Source organism: Mastomys coucha, unplaced genomic scaffold (assembly GCF_008632895.1).
Source record: "Mastomys coucha isolate ucsf_1 unplaced genomic scaffold, UCSF_Mcou_1 pScaffold3, whole genome shotgun sequence".
In the NCBI taxonomy this organism is placed as follows: domain Eukaryota; kingdom Metazoa; phylum Chordata; class Mammalia; order Rodentia; family Muridae; genus Mastomys; species Mastomys coucha.
The window spans coordinates 34,284,218-34,303,043 of record NW_022196909.1 but is presented as its reverse complement, the minus strand read 5'-3'; the positions used below and the strand labels follow the sequence as shown (position 1 = coordinate 34,303,043).

The 18,826-nt window shown below is 44.6% G+C and overlaps 1 protein-coding gene and 1 long non-coding RNA gene across 3 annotated transcripts in view; one reads left to right on the top strand and one right to left on the bottom strand.

Moving 5' to 3' along the window:
• Ank3 (ankyrin 3) overlaps positions 1-18,826 on the bottom strand; it is a 642,120-nt gene that overhangs the window by 619,760 nt on the left and 3,534 nt on the right. The window contains exon 1 of one of the 2 annotated variants that reach the window (XM_031347659.1): positions 6,993-7,067. The exons of the other annotated variant lie outside the window; for it this stretch is intronic. Within the exon in view, the coding sequence (XP_031203519.1) occupies positions 6,993-7,052 (60 nt within the window). The 5' untranslated portion in view covers positions 7,053-7,067. Of the gene's footprint in view, positions 1-6,992; positions 7,068-18,826 lie in introns of those variants that run through there. 2 annotated transcript variants of the gene reach the window in all.
• LOC116074825 lies at positions 1,176-17,801 on the top strand. The gene is made up of 2 exons (XR_004112300.1): positions 1,176-1,627; positions 17,443-17,801. It is a non-coding gene; the product is annotated as an uncharacterized LOC116074825 (long non-coding RNA).

Below are 18,826 nucleotides of genomic sequence, written 5' to 3'. Positions count from 1 at the left end.
GAATATTCTATCTGATAGCTGTGGAATACACATTCTTCTCAGTAGCCTATGGAACTTTCTATCAACTAGATCACATTTTGGACCATAAGGCATACCTTAACAAATACAAAAAAAGGAAAAGAAAGAATTTATTCTGCATGATCTGATCATAACAGAAAAAAACTCAATAGCAAGCAAAACAAAAACAAAAAACAAACAAAACCACCAAGGAGATTGAACAATGGACTCTTAAATGATCTGTGGGGAAAATGAAAATTCCTAAAATTAAGTGAGAATAAAAACACAACTTAGGGGGCTGGCAAGATAGCTCAGTGGGTAAGAGCACTGACTGCTCTTCTGAAGGTTCCGAGTTCGGATCCCAGCAACCACATGGTGGCTCACAACTACCCGTAATGAGATCAGACACCCTCTTCTGGTGCGTCTGAAGACAGCTACAGTGAATTACACTGGAGCTAATGGGGCAGAAGAGCAGCCACACACATGATGGCTCATGGCCATCTGTATATCTGTATAGCTACAGTGTACTCATACACGTATAATAAATAAAAATAAAAAAATCTTAAAAAAAAACACACACACACAACTAAGCCAAAGCTTAGAGGTGTGGCCAAGGTGACTTTAACAGGACAAACAATAGCTCTTGAGGACCTGCACGGAAAAATCAGCAAGAAAATAAACAATGGCTCTTCTGAAGGTCTAAGAAAACAAGAACAAACCAAGCTGCACATCGACAGAAATAATAGGTACCAGGGTGGAGAGGAACAAGATACAGACTAAAAGAAAGATACAAAAACATTGATGAAACGAAAGGGTTAATTCTTAAAAAAAAAAAAAAAAAAAAAAAAAAAAGACCAACACTTAAACTGAACTAAAGGAAAGAAAGACAGCAAACATCAAAGTTAATCAAATTAGAGGGAAAAATAACAAAAAAAACCAGAGCCTGATGTTTTGTCCTCGTCTGGAATTCGGGGCTATCTGCTGAAGACGTGGAGGAAGGTTATGGGGTCCAAAGAGCAAGGACCTGTAGGGTACATACCATCCATCTAACAGGACGGGTTGTAGCTGCTGTCCCTGCGTGGGAAGATGCCTCACTAAGCAAGCACTATAAGAGGCGCTTATCTCCTGCACGCGCGCCCCGTAACAGACAAGACCGGAAGTGACCTCTGACCAGCTGCCCCGGCATCCTGTAGCTCAAGTCAGGTTGTCACGTACAATGATGAGCTAAGGAACCGAGGCGAGAAGCGTCGAGAAACAAAGAGAAGCTTTCAGCCTGCTCTTATATGCAGGGCCCCAGAAACTGAAAAGAATCATAAGGAAATGCTTAGCAGGCTAGAAGGCACCCTGAGACCGTGGTTAGAAATACTCTGGTGGACACGAGAGAAAACCCGAATACAAATTTAAAATAATAATAATAAAAAAAAAATCATTGAATTCGAAGATGGTTATAGAAACTTCTACAAATGGGAAAGCAGAGAAGAAACTCTGTAATTGTGGGATAATCACAAAGACCTAGCACGGACGTAATGATGGGAGAACACAGGGAACCAAGGACGTGAATATTCCAAGAATTAACAGCTGAGGTCTCTTGCAAGCTACAGATCCGGGAAGCTCAGACAAACCCAGAAGAGTAAGTACCAAGTGTCTCCCCTGAGTCATACCTTAAACCCAGCTCAAAGAAACGCTTTACCAGGAAGAGTGAAAATGAGAAGGACAGGACGTGGTGGCGCAGCATGGTATTAATCCCAAAGATCAGGAGGCAGAGGCAAGGTGTGTGAACTCTGAGTTCAAGGCTGGCCTGGTCAACATAAGGAGTCCTAGGCAAACCTGGTGTATGTGGTGAGATCCTGTCTCAAAAAAAAAAAACATAGTTAAGGTTATATTGGGTTTACCTTCAGAAACTACATAGGAAGAGGAGTGGCATGAAGGTTTAAAGTGTTTAAAAAAAGAACAAAAACAAAAACAAAAACAAAAATACCTGGCAGCCCGGCTCAGCAAGTAAAAGCTCCTGCTACCAAGCCCGATGGCCTGAGTTCGATCCCAGCACCCACTTGTTAGGGGAGGATTACCTCTCACAAGTTGCCCTCTGACCTCCCCACACACATGCATACACACACACACACACACACACACACACACACACACACACCACACACGGAGAAAGAGAGACATGCACACACAGAGATACATTTTTTAAATAAAACTCCATTCAATTAAATTATTCTTCCAAAGGCATGAGAGGAAAAAAAAAAAGATAATTTTAACACACTTTCCATAAAGTTCCAGCATTTGTCCCTTTGCAAAAAGAAAAATAGGTATAATAAATAAAGACTTTCTCAGACAAACTCAAAAAGGGGGAATTGGAAAAATAGTAAAAAGAGTATGTGTTGGTCAGCTCTCTATTGTAACCCAAAGCACCTGAGATAACTTACACAGATAGGTTTCCTGGTGGACGCATAGGTGGCACATGGCAGGCAATGATTAACTGTCCCCGGGCTTGGGAAGCCGTGGCAAGCCAACACAGTACTGAGTAAGGTCATGATAAAGCAAAAGTGCTTGTCTCGTCCTTGAGGCAGGAGAGGGGAAGAGAAGAGTTCCACGGTCCTCACGATGGGAACACTCCCCATCATGTTTGACTAAGCCCAGCTTCCCAATGGACTCTTGTGTCATCCGGAGGAATAACCATTTAACACCTGGGCCGAGTTGGACTGGGGGAAGCTCGTGATATTCAAGCCATGGCATCTGAAAGTGGGACAGAATTAAGAAAACAATGTGGCCTTCCTCTTAGTTTACAATAAATGTCAGGCCATGTTTTAAGAGGCACATCGGTCAGGAGATCAAATCAGGAAATCACTAAGTGAAATCACTAAGTATGCAGGTTTTAGATTCCTCACTGGGATAGTGACAGGACACGTGATGTATCTTTCTCTTTCTGGTATGATCGATCCCACGGCACAAGTAATGGAAATCGGTCTATTTGATACCAACAATTTGTATGCAGTTCTCCAAATATTTTAAATTTCTTTTTTGTTGTTGTTGTTTTTTTGTTTTTTTGTTTTTTCAAGACAGGGTTTCTCTGTGTAGCCTTGGCTGTCCTGGAACTCACTCTGTAGACCAGGCTGGCCTCAAACTCAGAAATCCACCTGCCTCTGCCTCCCAAGAGCTGGGATTAAAGGCTTGCACCACCACTACCCGTTATATTTCTTAAATAAAAATAATAACAATACTTAAGGAGAAGACAATATCAAGGAATAAATAAATGAAGGTAAAATAAAATCTTTACCTTTACTTATACTTTAAGCAGTTTTTAAGGATTTTTAAAATATCATGTGAGTGTGTGGATGTATGAGAGTGCATGTGTGTATGTGAGTGTAAGTATATAAGTGTGAGTGTACGTGTATATGTGAGAGTTTATGAGTGTATTGTGTAAGTGTGAGTGTATGTGTATATGTGTGGCAGTGTGTGTTTGTATATTGTGAGTGTACATGTGTATTTGTGAGTATATATGTACATGTATGAGAGGTTCATGTATGAGTGCATGAGTGTATATGTAAATGTATATGTGTATGTGTGAGTGTATGTGTATGTGTGTATGTGTATAGAGTTTACGTGTTTCTGTGAGTGTGTATGTGTATGTGTGAGTGTATGTGTATACGTATGTATTTGTGAGTGTATGAGTGTATGTGTGAGTATATGTAAGTATGAGTGTAGTGTGTATGTATATGTGTGAGTGCATGTGTATATGTGTATGTGTGAGAGTATTGTTAGGCTTGAGAGTGTGGATGTGTGTGTCAGAGTATGTATGTGAGAGCCTGTGAAAGCAGGAAGAGAATATCGGAGCCCTTGAAGCTGGATTTACAGATGCTGGGGGGCGAACTGGGAACCCTGGAAGAGCATGGGGCCCTCTTTGTTGAGCCATGAGCCATTTCTCCAGCCCCCACCTTTCCTTGCTCTTCAGCAATCTGGCAGATAAGCATTTCCCCAAAGGCAAGTCTGGAAGGAATACAGTTATCACTCTGTTTAGTGATTGGAGGGTGGGGTCAGTTCAAGGTTATTAGAGCTCATTGTCATATGGTTGGCGTTTAGCCTCAGCAGCTGGGTAATCCAGTGGGATGAAGGATGAGCAACAGCCATGTTATGAGGAAGTGGGGAAGAGACACTTGCTGGGGTCTACACGACAGTACACTGATACTGGAAAGCAAAATGTCTTAGATATAAACTAATTTTTGCAAACTCTAAATATACCTCAAGAACTGTAGCCTGAATGCTAACAGGAGAGAGAACAGACTCATAAACTATGCCATTAAGACAAAGAACAAGGACAAAAACCAGTAGCAAAATGATAGAATTATCCTAAACTGGAAGGATCTAAATATCCGAATTAAAAGCAGAAACTCTGGGCTGGGAAAGAGAGAGTGTGCGCAGTGGTGAAGAGCACTGGCTGTTTTGGAAGACGACCTGGATTCAGGCCTCAACATTCACAACTGCCTGTGACTCGAGTTCCAGGGGATGAATACCTCTTCCGGCCTCTGTGGGTATCTGCCTGCACATGTACACAGTCCTGGGCACTCACGAATGAGTTATAAATAAACAAATACATCTTTTTAAATAATTGGATAAAGTAAAGGTAAAACAAAACAAAGACTTTAAAAAACGAAGACGACATAGGACACGTGCACTTACAGGACAGAAAGCATTGATGTTGGGGATCACGAGAAGCTCGGTCTAAATGGCACATAGCGCAACCACATCTCAAAGTAAGGCTGTGATGCCCATCAGTGAGGGACCACTGTCTTCCCGTGACACCGGCTGTGCAAATGGGTGAGATTCAAACCCGCAGACCTCCGCAAAGGAAATCGTTATATTCACGAAGTCTAAGAAACACACACCTCTTTGATGTGGGCTCCACCCCAGTACCATAGTATATGGATCAGGGCTCTAGTTAGTTCTGGGATTAGTCCCCCTCAGATGTTAGAACAATATTAAGGAGTCCTATGTGATCAACACTCTCCCATAGTAGCCCCTTCAGCTGGGAGCAGGCTGGCCCTTTGACGCCAGTGAGTGAGGTCGGAAAAAAGATTCATCTTGTATGAGCACAGACTGTGTGTACAATGAGAAAGAGTAACAATATACCAGAAGTGTTTAAAGATCTGGCAATACAAAGTACTTACTGGGAACCGAGCTCCAAACTTTAAACTTCATGATGGCAAAGAACCTCTGAAGCTGGACAGTGGTGGTACACACCTTTATTCCCAGCACTTAGGAGGCAGAAGCAGGCAGATTTCTAAGTTCAAGGCCAGCTTGGTCTACAGAGTGAGTTCTAGGACAGCCAGGGCTATACAAAGAAACTCTATCTCGAAAAACCAAAAAAAAAAAAAAAAAAAAAAAAAAAAAAAAACGCCTCTGAGAAGTTAAGGTTGCTGACCACCACCATTTTCCAGAAGAGAAAGTAGAGATGTAAATGTAAGTCTACATGATTTAGTGATGCACACTTGAATCTGTCTTTGACTTTTAAAAACCCTCCTCCATGCTGGGTGGTGGTGGTGTATGCCTTTAATTCCAGCACTCGGGAGACAGAAGCAGGCAGATCATTGTGGGGTCAGAGCCAGCCTGATCTGTGAAGTGAGTTCCAGAACAGCTGAGGCTACATAGAGAGACTCTGTCTCTAAAAAACAATTAAATAAATAAATAAAAAAATACCCTCCTTGTACTGGAATTATCACAGAGGAAGGAGCCTCCCTTGAGGAAATGCCTCCAAGAGATCCAGCGGTAAGGCATTTTCTCAATTAGTGTGGGTGGTGCCATCCCTGGGCTGGAGGTCTTGGGTTCTATAAGAGAGCAGGCTGAGCAAGCCAGGGGAAGCAAGCCAGTAAGGAACATCCCTCCATGGCCTCTGCGTCAGCTCCTGTTTCCTGACCTGCTTGAGTTCCAGTCCTGACTTCCTTTGGTGATGAACAGCCATGTGGAAGTGTAAGCTGAATAAACCCTTCCCTCCTCAACTTGCTTCTTGGTCATGATGTTTGTGCAGGAATAGAAACCCTGACTAAGACACTCCTCTTTCATGACTTCTGGGTAAGAAATATCTTCAATGAATGGCATTTGAAGACAGCCTACCAGAAGGTAGAAAGATTGTCAACCATGGTTGTTTAGCAGTAGAAGAATCAGTTTTATTTACCATTTATTTAACTATGTTTCTGATTTATCACTATAATATTTTTAGGGAAATAAAAAAAAAAACCAAAAAACCTTATTATGAAGTTTAAACTTAAATTTAAGGAAAAGAATTCAAACCTGAAGGCGCTGTCGGAGATGCAGCTCAGTTGGTGAAGCGCTTCCCTGTCATGCAGAAAACCTCGGAACTCCAACCCAGCACCGCATAAACTAGGTACAGTACATGCCTGTAATCTCGACATTCCCGGAGGGCAAGCTCGAGGATCAAGACTTTGGATATTTTTACCTATGTATTGAGTCTTATTTCATCATGGGACACAAGAAACCCTGGCTAAAAACAGCGAGACAAATAGTTTTTACCTCCCTGGAAAGAAAACATGGATATATTGGGCATGAAATAGAGACACTCCCCACCCAAAGCATTAATTCTATCCTACAAGTACATGACGACAGTAGCTGTTGTATTTTATAAAAACAAAGAGAAACCAGGGATATGTTTGGAGGAAGTGCAATAAGGTGTGGGGGGAGGGGGTGCCTCTGTCGGCCCATGCTGAGTCATCTCTTCCCCCTGAGGGACCAGCCATACGAAAGGGATAGTACAGAATAGAGTTTATTCAGGACATGAGGAGAGGAGTTGAAAGAAAGCAGAGAGAGAGAAGGAGAGTAGAGGACTGGAGGTGTAGAGGCCGGTCACGAGTACGTGGAGAAGTGGAGAAGAGGAGGTGGGGAATAGGGAGTGAGAGGGTAAGAAGCAGGAGCAAGAGCAATGGAGCAAGAAAGAGAGGAGGGAGCAAGCAGCCCCTTTTATAGTGGGCCAGGCCTACCTGGCAGTTGCCTGGCAACTGTGGGGCGGAACCTAGACTAAATCCTAACAGTAGGGACATCCAAACAAGAGTTGGCACGCTGCGGGTTCAGTTCTGCGCCGCGGAGCTAGCTCATGAGCCTGTGCAGAGTCGCTGGGGATCTTAATTAACACTGATAAGATTTCCGCAAACACAAGATACCGTCACAGAGAGCGGAAATACTTGGCCATGCAAATGATAGTGAAAACAAACAGTAATGAGGGTACAAAAATGGATGCCCGTGGATGTTAGCCAAGAGAAGGGCTGCTAGGGGTTTGATCCAGTTTTAATTCTGTTGCTGTGATAAACACTGACCAAAGCAGCTCGGAGGAGGAGAGGGTTCTACTTCTAGGTCACATTCCATCATTAACGGAAGTCAGGGCAGGAGCTTACGTTGGAACTGAAGCAGAGGCCACGGAAGACTCTTGTTTCTCCTTCTGCTAGCTTTCTAATAGAGACTAAATCGACCCGGCTAGGGATGGGACCACTCCCAATGGCCTGGGTCATCTTATATCAATTAGTCATCAAGAAAATGCCCCCACAGACTCGCCCACAGGCCAATCTGATCAAAACAATTGTCCAGTTGGGGTTCCCTCTTCCCGGCTGACTGACTGGGTTGTAGTCCATCAACGATAAAAAGCTAGCTTTTTTTTTTTAATTGAATTTTTTGTTTACTTATTGGACGTTTTACAAAATGCATGCTCGATTCAATATATAAAACTAAACAGCAGAAAGGAAAGCTAACAATTTCACCCTGTCCTCAAAATTCCATCACCCTAAGAGAAACCCACAACAATCTGCACGAATATGTCAGACTTTGTTACCTCTATTTTGATCTCAGAAACATACTATCTTATACCCATTACTCCATACTTTGTTTTTCTCTTAAAAATTTGGGGACATCCTCTTCCTTTACCACACATCACTCTAACTAATTTTTAGAGTAAGTAAACACTGCATTCCCCAAGTCCTATCACGATGTTTGTTTCCCAACGTCTTTACTTTAAAAGCAGGGCTGGAATCAACATCCTTAAAAAAAACCTCTCTTTACTTCTGCAACAGAAGTTCCCAAAACTGGAGCAAAGGGCAGGCCTGTTTTTATTCTGTTTCAGTGGATAAATACTATGCTCCAGTTCATCACCAAAAAGATTGCACAAATTGTCACTTGGGACAGCAGTGCTAGGGGGAAAAAACTGTGTGTTTGAACATATTTGTATATGTGTGTTCATGTATATATATGTCTGTGTGTGTATGAATGTGCATGTGTATATGTATGTGTGTATGAGTGTATGTATGTATGTGTATGTGTGTATATATGTGTAGGTATGTATATATTCGAAGGGTGTGTATATATGTGTGTATTATGTTTGTGTATATGTGCATATGTACATGCATGTGTGTATATTTGTGTGTATGTATGTGCATGTGTGTATGTATATGTGTATGTATGTGTACGTGTATGAGTATGTATGTACATGTGTGTATGTGTATGTTTGTACATGTATGTATATATGTGTGTGTGTGCACGTGTGTGTGCGTGTGTGTGATTTAACATCCTTTCCTGTACTATTAGCCAGTTATTCTCCTATTGGCCAATTATCTTCCCCAGGATCCTCCTTCCCTGTGACTTTAGCCTGTTCCTCCACTGTACATACATACACACACACACACACACACACACATACACAAACACACATACATGCACACATGGACCCATTGCACACTTGCATATGAGACAGAACCCTGTCCCAGTACCGCAGGTACTTTCTCCTGCAGTTCTTGACTTTGTTTGCACCATCACATGCTATGCTATGCTGTGCTGTGCTGTGCTGGGCTGGGCTGTGCTGTGCTGTGCTGTGCTATGCTATGCACTTTTACATTCTACAGACCCATCTGAAGAACGGAGCCCTGGGTCTGGAGCGGTAAGGAGAGGCCAGACATGCTGTTGGCCTCCCTCATGAAATCGCTTTCATCACCAGACTCTGGCTGCTATCTTTCCACGACGGAAGAATGGACCCGCTTCGTCTTATCGTCAAACAATTCTTTCAAGAATCTCTATCTGGACAACTACCTACAGCAAACTTGCCACCCCTCCAGGATCAAAGCAAGACAGCAAACACATAAACAAAAATCTGGGGGTAGAGATGGAGGCTCAGACGAAAGAATCTAATGTTCCCTGGCAGAGGCTTTATGGGAACAGTGCCTTCTTACCGAGATAATAAACAGTGGAAATGCTTCTTATTAGCATATATTAACACAAATATTCATCCTGAATAAAACTCAGTAACAACAATATGGCTTTGCACCTTTGTTTAAAGAAGACGTGACTCTTCAAGACACTGATTTCGCTTGCCCAAGGCAGAGTTACAAGGAGCGCCCCCCACCACGCTTACACATACTGACAAGCAGCATTCTAGTTTCAGAATGTTCTATCTTCAATGGATTCAAATCGAATGTTTAAGGCTCTTAAAGGTCAAAAGAACTTCAACGCTGCCCCAAGGAAACCACATAAATAAATAAATGCTGTCCAACAGCCAATGACTCAGGTTGGCTGTCCTGGAACTCACTCTATAGACCTGGCTGGCCTCGAACTCAGAAATCCACCTGCCTCTGCAAATATGAGGAGGAGTAGTGTCTTAGTTAGGGTTTTACTGCTGTGAACAGACACCATGACCAAGGCAACTCTTCTAAAGGACAACATTTAGTTGGGGCTGGTTTACAGGTTCAGAGGTTCGGTTTGTTATCAACAAGGTGGGAGCATGGCAGCATCCAGGTAGGCATGGTGCAGGAGGAGCTGAGAGTTCTACATCTTCATCTGAAGGCCACTAAGAGAAGACTGAAGAGCCACTCCCTGGGCCAAGCATATGTAAACCACCACAGATAGAGTAGAAAAGAGGTTAGTACCCACTCCTGGGAGAATTCAAAGGCAGGAAGTATAGGGACAGTTTGAGGTTCACTCCATCAAGGTGGGGATGGCACGTGTCCTGTCCATGTTTGCTTCTCGTCATTTTTGATAAAACAGAAAGTCCAACCAGCTCCAGGAGCAAAGGATTCATTTACCTTACAGGTTACAGTCCATCTCTAAAGGACACTCCAGCTGGTACTCAAAGCAAGAACGTGAAGCATGGAGAAACACTGCTTATGGGCTTGCTCCCTGACTTATAGCTCACTAGCATTCATACACAGTTCAGGCCCACCCACTTGCCTAGGAATGATATCCCTCATGGTAGGCTGGATTCCCCTACATTAATTAGAAATAATATTACAAAAGGCCCCCCCCAGACACACTCATGGGCCCATCCGATGGAGCCAATTCTTCAACCAAGGCTTCCTCTTCCTAGGCTTGTCAGGCTGGCATTTAAGATTAAGCTTCACAGTCCACATTAAGGCATAAGCATGAAGCCGCCAGTCGCGTGGCTTGTAAGGGCAGAAGTAGAGAGGTAAATTCTGGGGCTTAGCTTGCTTTCCCATTTATATTGGGCACAGGATTCCAGTCCAGTGTATGGCATCCCTCACTGTCCCTCGGGGTCAGGGTTGGTCTTCCCACCACATAACTAACTCAATCTAAAACTCTCCCTTACAAACAAGCCCAGAACTTTGTCTCCTAGGCTGTTCTAGATGCAGATGCTGTCACGTGGACAATCTATATCACCCACCCCAAAGCGGAAAGAAAGAGACATTTGAGAAAACCGATCTAGTAGCTCAAGGGGAAACTGAGCCATCCCTAAACCAAAACACAAGGCCGGACGAGCTGTTCTCAGGCAGAAGTGAGAGGATGTGTTCTTCTTAAGAAGGGGGCATGGCCTCGCTAGTGACTCATATGACTACCTGGAGTACAAGATGTTCACTAACAAACAGTGAAAAGTCTTCTTTAGGGAACTGCATGAATAAGCATCCGGCATCAACTCACACGTTGGAGTCTCCATCCACCGGGAGGTTCTGTAAGAAGTCACTGACTAGCTTTGATTGACAGCTTCACCACAGCAGGGAGCTCAGAGCCTGGGGACTCTTTTTTTTTTTTTTAAGATTTATTTTATTTATTTTATGTATGAGTACACTGTAGCTGTACAGATGGTTGTGAGCCATCATGCTTGTGGCTGCTGGGAACTGAACTCAGGACCTCTGCCGGCCCTGCTCGCTCCGGCCCCACTCGCTCCAGCATAATTCACTGTAGCTGCTGTCTTCAGACGCACCAGAAGAGGGCGTCAGATCTCATTACACGAGGTTGTGAACCACCATGTGGTTGCTCGGATCCGAACTCTGGACCTTCGGAAGAGCAGTCAGGGCTCTTAGCCGCTGAGCCATCTCGCCAGCTCCCTGAGCTTGGGGACTCTTAATGTGGAAACTATAATAATGATTTTGTGGCGAGTGCCTGTAGATGCCATCATACAAAGTATTGCCCGGCGGTGGTGGCGCATGTCTTTAATCCCAGCACTTGGGAGGCAGGTGGATTTCTGAGTTTGAGGCCAGCCTGGTCTACAGAGTGAGTTCCAGGACAGTCAGGGCTATTCAGAGAAACCCTGTCTCAAAAAAACAAGACAAAAAAAAAAAAAAGTATTGTAACTCAGAGAGCAACTTGTTGCACAGTTCTTCAAACACCTGATAAATGCCAGGCTGATCAGCTGTCATTCTGAGAACCACTCTGTTAGCATCAGGACATCCAAAGCCTGTGGTGATGCATGGGCGGGTCCACAGACCTGTTGCCAGGGCAACAGACACCAGATTCCCAGAATCCATTGGGCTCACCTCCCACCTTTGCCTGAGGCTGCTACATCACAACCCATATACATATATATATATAAGCATATATACATATATATATACATATATATGTATATATATATATATATATGAGAAACATTCCTCCATCTTTCTCTCTCTCCCTCTCCTCTCTTTCCGCGCCACTACCCCCCCCCTCAATTAAACCCCTTACACGTGGAACTGTTTGGGCCTAGTATGGTATGTTCTGACGTGATCCGCCATCCCAACACATCACACTCAATAGGGACTCCATAGACATCCTTACGAATCAAAGCCACGTGCCTTCTCTGCCCAAGAGGTACGCAGAACTCCAGCCAGATGGCAACGAAGGACAAGGCTGTAAGAATATTTGAATTCCAGATTATGTGCCTGTTAGCCTGACGCTGTAGACTAAGAGAACACAGCCTCCTGGTCCAGCTAAGATTGCAGAGAACACAGATGCAATGCAGGCTGGAGAAAGTCCTCAGAGGCCGTGTACTGCCTGCCGTCCAAAAGCCTTAGGGTTCATACACAGCATCACACATGTGCACGTGTGTCACCATCACTAAAACCTCAATGAGATGCTAAGAGGTAACCTGTTAAGCACAACTTTTATACTCTCTAATTGATGGCTGGGATGGTACTTTCTAAGTTGTTAAGGATGATGATGCAGATACTATTTTGAAAAGAGTACTGTATTATATACACGAAAAGGTCACATACACATGTATAAAGTATGAGCATACTGTAAGCACCCTCAATCAAATGAATTAGCTCATCATGATTCCACACTGTCTCAGGGTTTCTATTGCTGTGATGAAACGCCATGATCAAAAACCAAGTGGATGATCAAAAAAAAAAAAAAACAAGAATTTCTTTGGCGTCCACGTCTACATTGTAGTTCATCATGAAAGGAAGTCGAGACAGGAACCCAAACAGGCCATGAACCTAGAGGGCAGGAACTGTTGCAGAGGCCATGGAGGGATGCTGCTTCCTGGCTTGCTCCTCATGGCTTGCTCAGCCTGCTTTCTTATAGAACCCAGGACCACCGGCTCAAGAATGGCACCATGCACAATAGGCTGGATCTTCCCCTATCAATCACTAATTAAGAAAATGTTCTACAGGCCTGCCAACATACCCAATCTTATGAAAGCTTTTTGTTTTTTTTTTTTTTTTTTTTGGTTTTTCAAGACAGGGTTTCTCTGTGTAGCCCTGGCTGTCCTGGAACTCACTCTGTAGACCAGGCTGGCCTCGAATTCAAAAATCTGCCTGCCTCTGCCTCCTAAGTGCTGGGATTAAAGGTGTGCGCCACTGCCTCCCGTGGAAGCATTTTCTCAATTGAGGTTCCCTCCTCTCAGGGGACTTTAGCTTGTGTCAACTTGCCACTTAAACTAGCTTGTGCAGTGGACCCCCTAGTCAAATTGATATCCAAACACATCACCATTAAGCAAATACCTTTTCTTTCTCATTCATCCCCAAGATCTCCCACTAAAACTACCAATAACTTTTAAAAGCCTAGTATTTACAAGTTCAAGCACATTAAAAGTTCAGTCTCGGGGCTGGAGAGGTGGCTCCGCGGTTAAGAGCACTGATTGCTCTTCCAGAGGTCCTGAGTCCAATTCCCAGCAACCACATGGTGGCTCACAGCCATCTGTAATGGGATCCAATGCCCTCTTCTGGTGTGTCTGAACACAGTGACCATGTAGTTGCAGAAAACAAATAAATAAACCTTTAAAAAAAAAAAGTTCAGTCTCTTTAAAACAGCCAATCAAATCCAAAGTCTTTTAACATTCAAAGTCTCTCAACTATAAGCTCCTATAAAATTAAAAAAAATAAGTCTAAACTTTCTCACTTGCAGAGGAAAGAACCAGGGTACACAGTCACAATCAAATTCATGCAAAACCAAACTCAACATCCGATGTCTGAAATTCTGGGCTCCTTCAAACGCCTTTGTCACTTCTGCAGCTCTGCTCTCTACAGCACACACAGCTTGCCTTCTAGGCTCCCACTGACTCCACTCCACTGCTGCTGTTGCTCTTGGTGGTCATCCCATCTCTAAGATGTTGGTGGTCATCCCATCTCTAAGATGTTGGTGGTCATCCCATCTCTAAGACATTGGTGGTCACCCCATCTCTAAGATGTTGGGGTCCTTTGCTGCACCTGGGCTGCATTTTCACCAACGGTCTCTCCTAGATTCTCTTCATAGTGTCAAGCCTCAACTTCTCTCCATGACCCCCTCCAACCGTGGACATTCACCTGCTACTAAGGCTGCATCGGACAAGGGGATTTGGACCTGTTTAGAAGTAGTTCTTTGGGGCGATTCCAATCTCTGTCCTTGTCTTAGTTAGGGTTTGACTGCTGTGAACAGACACCGTGACCAAGGCAACTCTTATAAGGACAACATTTAATTGGGGCTCACTCACAGGTTCAGAGGTCCAGCCCATTATCATCAAGGTGGGAGCAGGGCAGCATCCAGGCAGGCATGGTACAAGAGAATCTGAGAGTTTTACATCCTCATCTGAAGGATGTTAGCAGAATATTGGCTTCCAGGCAGCTAGGATGAGGGTCTTATAGCCCACACCCACAGTGACACACCTACTCCAACAAGGCCACACTTACTCCAACAGGGCTACACCTTCTAATAGTGCCTGCCATTCCCTGGGCCGAGAATATACAGACACCGGCAGTCCAGTTCATTAGTGTCAGGATAGCAAACACTACTCAGCAGTGGTGGCACAATCCAATAGAAACCACCAGGCCTCTGCCAAATTGGCATGAGTCAGTGAGAGCTGCCAGAACCAGTGGGGGACATCAGGAAAAGTTCTCAGTCATGCCTCTCTCAACAAAGTGAAGATCAGTGAAGAGGAGACCAACAGAGCATAGCAAAGCTAACTATGCAAGCATGCCATCACTGTCCATTGAGTCCTATTTATACTCTTTCCAAACATCACGTGTCCTCCCACGGGTCTTGCCTCAGCAAAACACCACATCAGTCTGAATCACCTTGACATAGCCAGAAACTTCCACCTCAATAGTGAAGACCCTCTGAGGCATCGAGCCTTGTGAACTGAACAACTACTGGATTCTTAGACCTTCCGTTGGTAGACAGCCACTGTTAGACTAGATGAATGACAAGCTATGTGCTATTCTAATAAACCCGTATGTGTGTGTACATATATGTATAGAATGTATACATATACACATATATAATGTGTACATGCACACACATATATGTATACATATACATGTATATGTATATACACACATATATTTACATATGTGTATACACACACACATATATATATGTATATGTATAAATTTCGATCTACAGGGACACACTACAGGCCTGCCTCCCTCCTTCAACTACCCTGGATCCTCAGGCTATGTTTGTAGCTATCAGCCTGGATTCATAGACAGGAATCTAGCATGACTCTCCTCTGAGAGGATCCACCCAGCAGCTGACGAAAACAAATGCCAGAGACTCACAGACAAACATTAGACTGAGTTCAAGAAGTCTTGTGGAAAAGTCGGGGGGTTGGGGGAGAGGATTGAGGGACACACAAGGGCTCCACAAGAAGACCTACAGAGACAACTAACCTGGACCCTTGGGGGCTCTCAGAGACTGATCCATCAACTAGAGAACATCCAAGGGTTGAACCTTAGCCCCATCCCCACACATATGTACACAGGCGTACAGCTTGATCTTCATGCTGGTCCCCCAACAACAAAAGCACGCTCTTACCCTGACTCTGTTGCCTGCCTATGGATCCTGTTTCCCCTAACTGGGCTGCCTTGTCTGGCCTCAGTGGGAGAGGGTGTGCCTGGTCCTGCAGTAACTTGAAGTGCCAGGGTGTGTTGGTGGGGACCTCCCCATTCTCAGATGCGAAGGGAAGGGGTGCTTGGGGGAGGGGGGCTGCAATGTGGAGTGAATGAATAAGTAAATTAATGAAAGAAAAAAAATTAAGTTCTGGTTCTCTAGAGAACCCTGACTAATACATGGGGCCAGCCTTGCTCTTGGGACCTGGTGATCTCTTGCCTCAGCCTCTCTAGTAGCTACAAGTTTAAGTCTGTACTGCCTAGGCCAGCTAGGCACATGAAATTTAGCTCACACGAATACTCTAATACTTGTAGCCCCCGTGTTCTTACTTTCTCCATCCATCCAGTGCTTCGTTCTTCTTTTTTTTTTTTTTTTGGTTTTTTAAGACAGGGTTTCTCTGTATAGCCCTGGCTGTCCTTGCACTCACTCTGTAGACCAGGCTGGCCTCGAACTCAGAAATCCGCCTGCCTCTGCCTCCCAAGCGCGGGGATTAAAGGCGTGCGCCACCACCACCACCACCACCCGGCAGTGCTTCGTTCTTAAGAGCCACACATGAGCTTGCTTCCTCTAATAAGGAACGCTTCACCATGTGAAGTTGCCATTTTCCTGTTCTTCTCCCATCCAAGGTCCAGCCTTTACTGTCTATTACTGGCCTGGCTGAGAGGACCAAGGTGTGTAAAACCACTTACTACGAGAATCTGATGAGCTGACTTCAATCTCCAGAACCCACATAAAGATGGAAGGAGAGAACTGCCTCCCCTTTCTATTCCTGACACCACCCCCCAGCACAGCAGAGAGAGATAGATCTTAGACTTAGACCGATAACACATTCTGTACCCACAAGTGGAAACGGAAACTTCTGGGTCACAGTGAACCACTTAACCTGACAACCAATGCCAGTTGCTTCCTAGAACAACTGCCCAGTCAGTGGTCGGTGCTTCCACAAGCAGCAGGTGAGCTGTCTGTTGACGCCCCAGCCCCACAAGGCTTTGACCATTACAAGCTCAGAAGGGTCAGGAACCAGTCATCCCTAAACCTTGCACTGTAGCTGTCTTCAGACACACCAGAAGAGGGCATCGGATCCCAGGACAGATGGTTGTGAACCACCATGTGATTGCTGGGAATTGACTCAGTGCTCTTAACCGCAGAGTCACCTCTCCAGGCCCTCCTAAACCTTGCTTTACTTCCGTGTACTCCAAGTACCTATGAAGGATATACTGCCAGGACTTCTGGAAGACAGTTATGGGTGATCACAAATGAGAGCCGCCGGTGCCCTGATATCTTTGATCTTCTCTTCGGGGATATTTTGTTCCTTTAGGGATGATTTCTATCCTACCCACCCCCCAGAGAGAAGAGTGGGGAGGGAGGGGGGAGAGGGAAAGGGTGGAAGGAAGAAGAAGGGAGGAGAGAGAAGAAGGGAAGGGGAGGGGAGAAGAGGGAGGGAGGAGGGGGAGGGAGAGGGTGAAGGGAAGGGAGGGAAGGAGGGGAGGGAGGGGAAAGAGAGGGCAAGGGAAGAGAGAGATGGAGGGGGGAGGAGAGGGGGGTGAAGGGAAGGGAAGGAGGGAGGGAGGAGGAGGAAGAGAAACAAACAACAAGACAAAGAAAATGTGAGCCTGGGGTTTTGAAAATGAAACTTCCTTCCAAGACAGCTAAGAAGACCTGCAAAAGAACGTGGGACAAGAAAGGCTTCCTCCCTAGCCCCATCCCTGGCCCCACCCTCTGGATTTATTTAATCGATTGTTTTGTTAAAGGCTTATTGCATTTCTGGTACTTAACTCGTACTAAATTAAAAAAAAAAAAAAACTCAACAAATAGACATACAACACGTGAGCAGATTTTACCCATGACTGAAGTTTGAACCTGTTTTATCCCTAGTTGTACCTGCTTTAAAGAAAAAAGAGAAGCTGCCCCGTTCAGGAATTCTGCTGCATGCTAACGGGGCAACCCCAGCGGCTGCTGAGTCACCAGGGTTATCCTGGAACCGCATCTGGGAAACAGCAAGTCCAGAGCAGTAAGAAGCCCCACGATCTTCCGTGTACAACAGCGCCAGAATTAACTCGGCTTCAGCCTCGTCTCCTGCAGGCCAGGACCGAAGTTCAAACTCACACTGCTTCTCCTCGAGCCCCCTTTCCTTAGAGTTATCCGGAAATGGGGAGGAGTCTGTCCGCTCAAAGAAACGACAGACTAATCTACTTCACTAATTAAAAGTGATGTCACCTGGGATCATTAACAGATTCTACCAGATGGTACTGACAGTTTATTCTGGGGAAAAACTCTACCCAGTCGGAAGCTGAAAGCATACACGTCGTGTGGCTACTTGCCTCTTGCCCCTGGGTAAGTCATACCCATAGGACTTCTCCAGACAGGAAGCTGAGGGTTAATTCTCTAAAAACATCAAAGAATCCTATCTCATTTTTTTTTTTTATCACTAGTCACACTTGCCTGGTCAAACCGGAAACCTAGTGGATTTTTGGGAAATATCGATGACCCCTTGAGTAGAAGAATCCACTGGCAAGGTTTGCCCACACTCCAGCATACTGAAGCACGTGCCTACGGTGGCTTCGGGCAGAGCTGAGGATTCCAGAGCCGCTACCCGTTGTCTCTTAGAGTCCAGTCGAGGAAAAGTATACACAGTATACAGTATCCACAGAGACAGGCTACCCATAACCCTGATTCTAATACTTCCGGTTTCCAACGAATAACTAGCCAGGCTACATACACTACAACATTCCCAATGGGGCTAAAAGTTCCATAGAGCTCAGGCTTAGCTTGTATAAGACCCTGAGTTTGATCCCCAGCATGGTAAAAAAAAAAAAAAAAATTCAAAACAATAACAGGCCTCCTAGAAGGTAGACAAATATCACAGAAAGTCCAAAAACCTAATTAATGCCAGCCTTTGGGATATACACACTCTCACAATCCCAGCACTCAGGAGGCTGAGACAGGAGGGTAGTAAGTTCGAGGCTAGTCCGGAATCCCCAGCATGCATGATCTTGTCTTAGGGTGAAAGAATCGGGCCTATAAAATAGAATGCAATTTACTTTTGAAAAGTGTGTTTTCCGGGCTGGAGAGATGGCTCAGTGGTTAAAGGACACTGACTGCTATTCCAGAGGACCAAGGATCAAATCCCAGCCGCCACATGGCAGCTCACAATTCTCTGTAACTCCAAGATCTGGACACTTTCACATAGACTCGAGCGCAGGCAAAACACCATTGCACATAAAATAAAGGTATATATATATATATATATATATATATA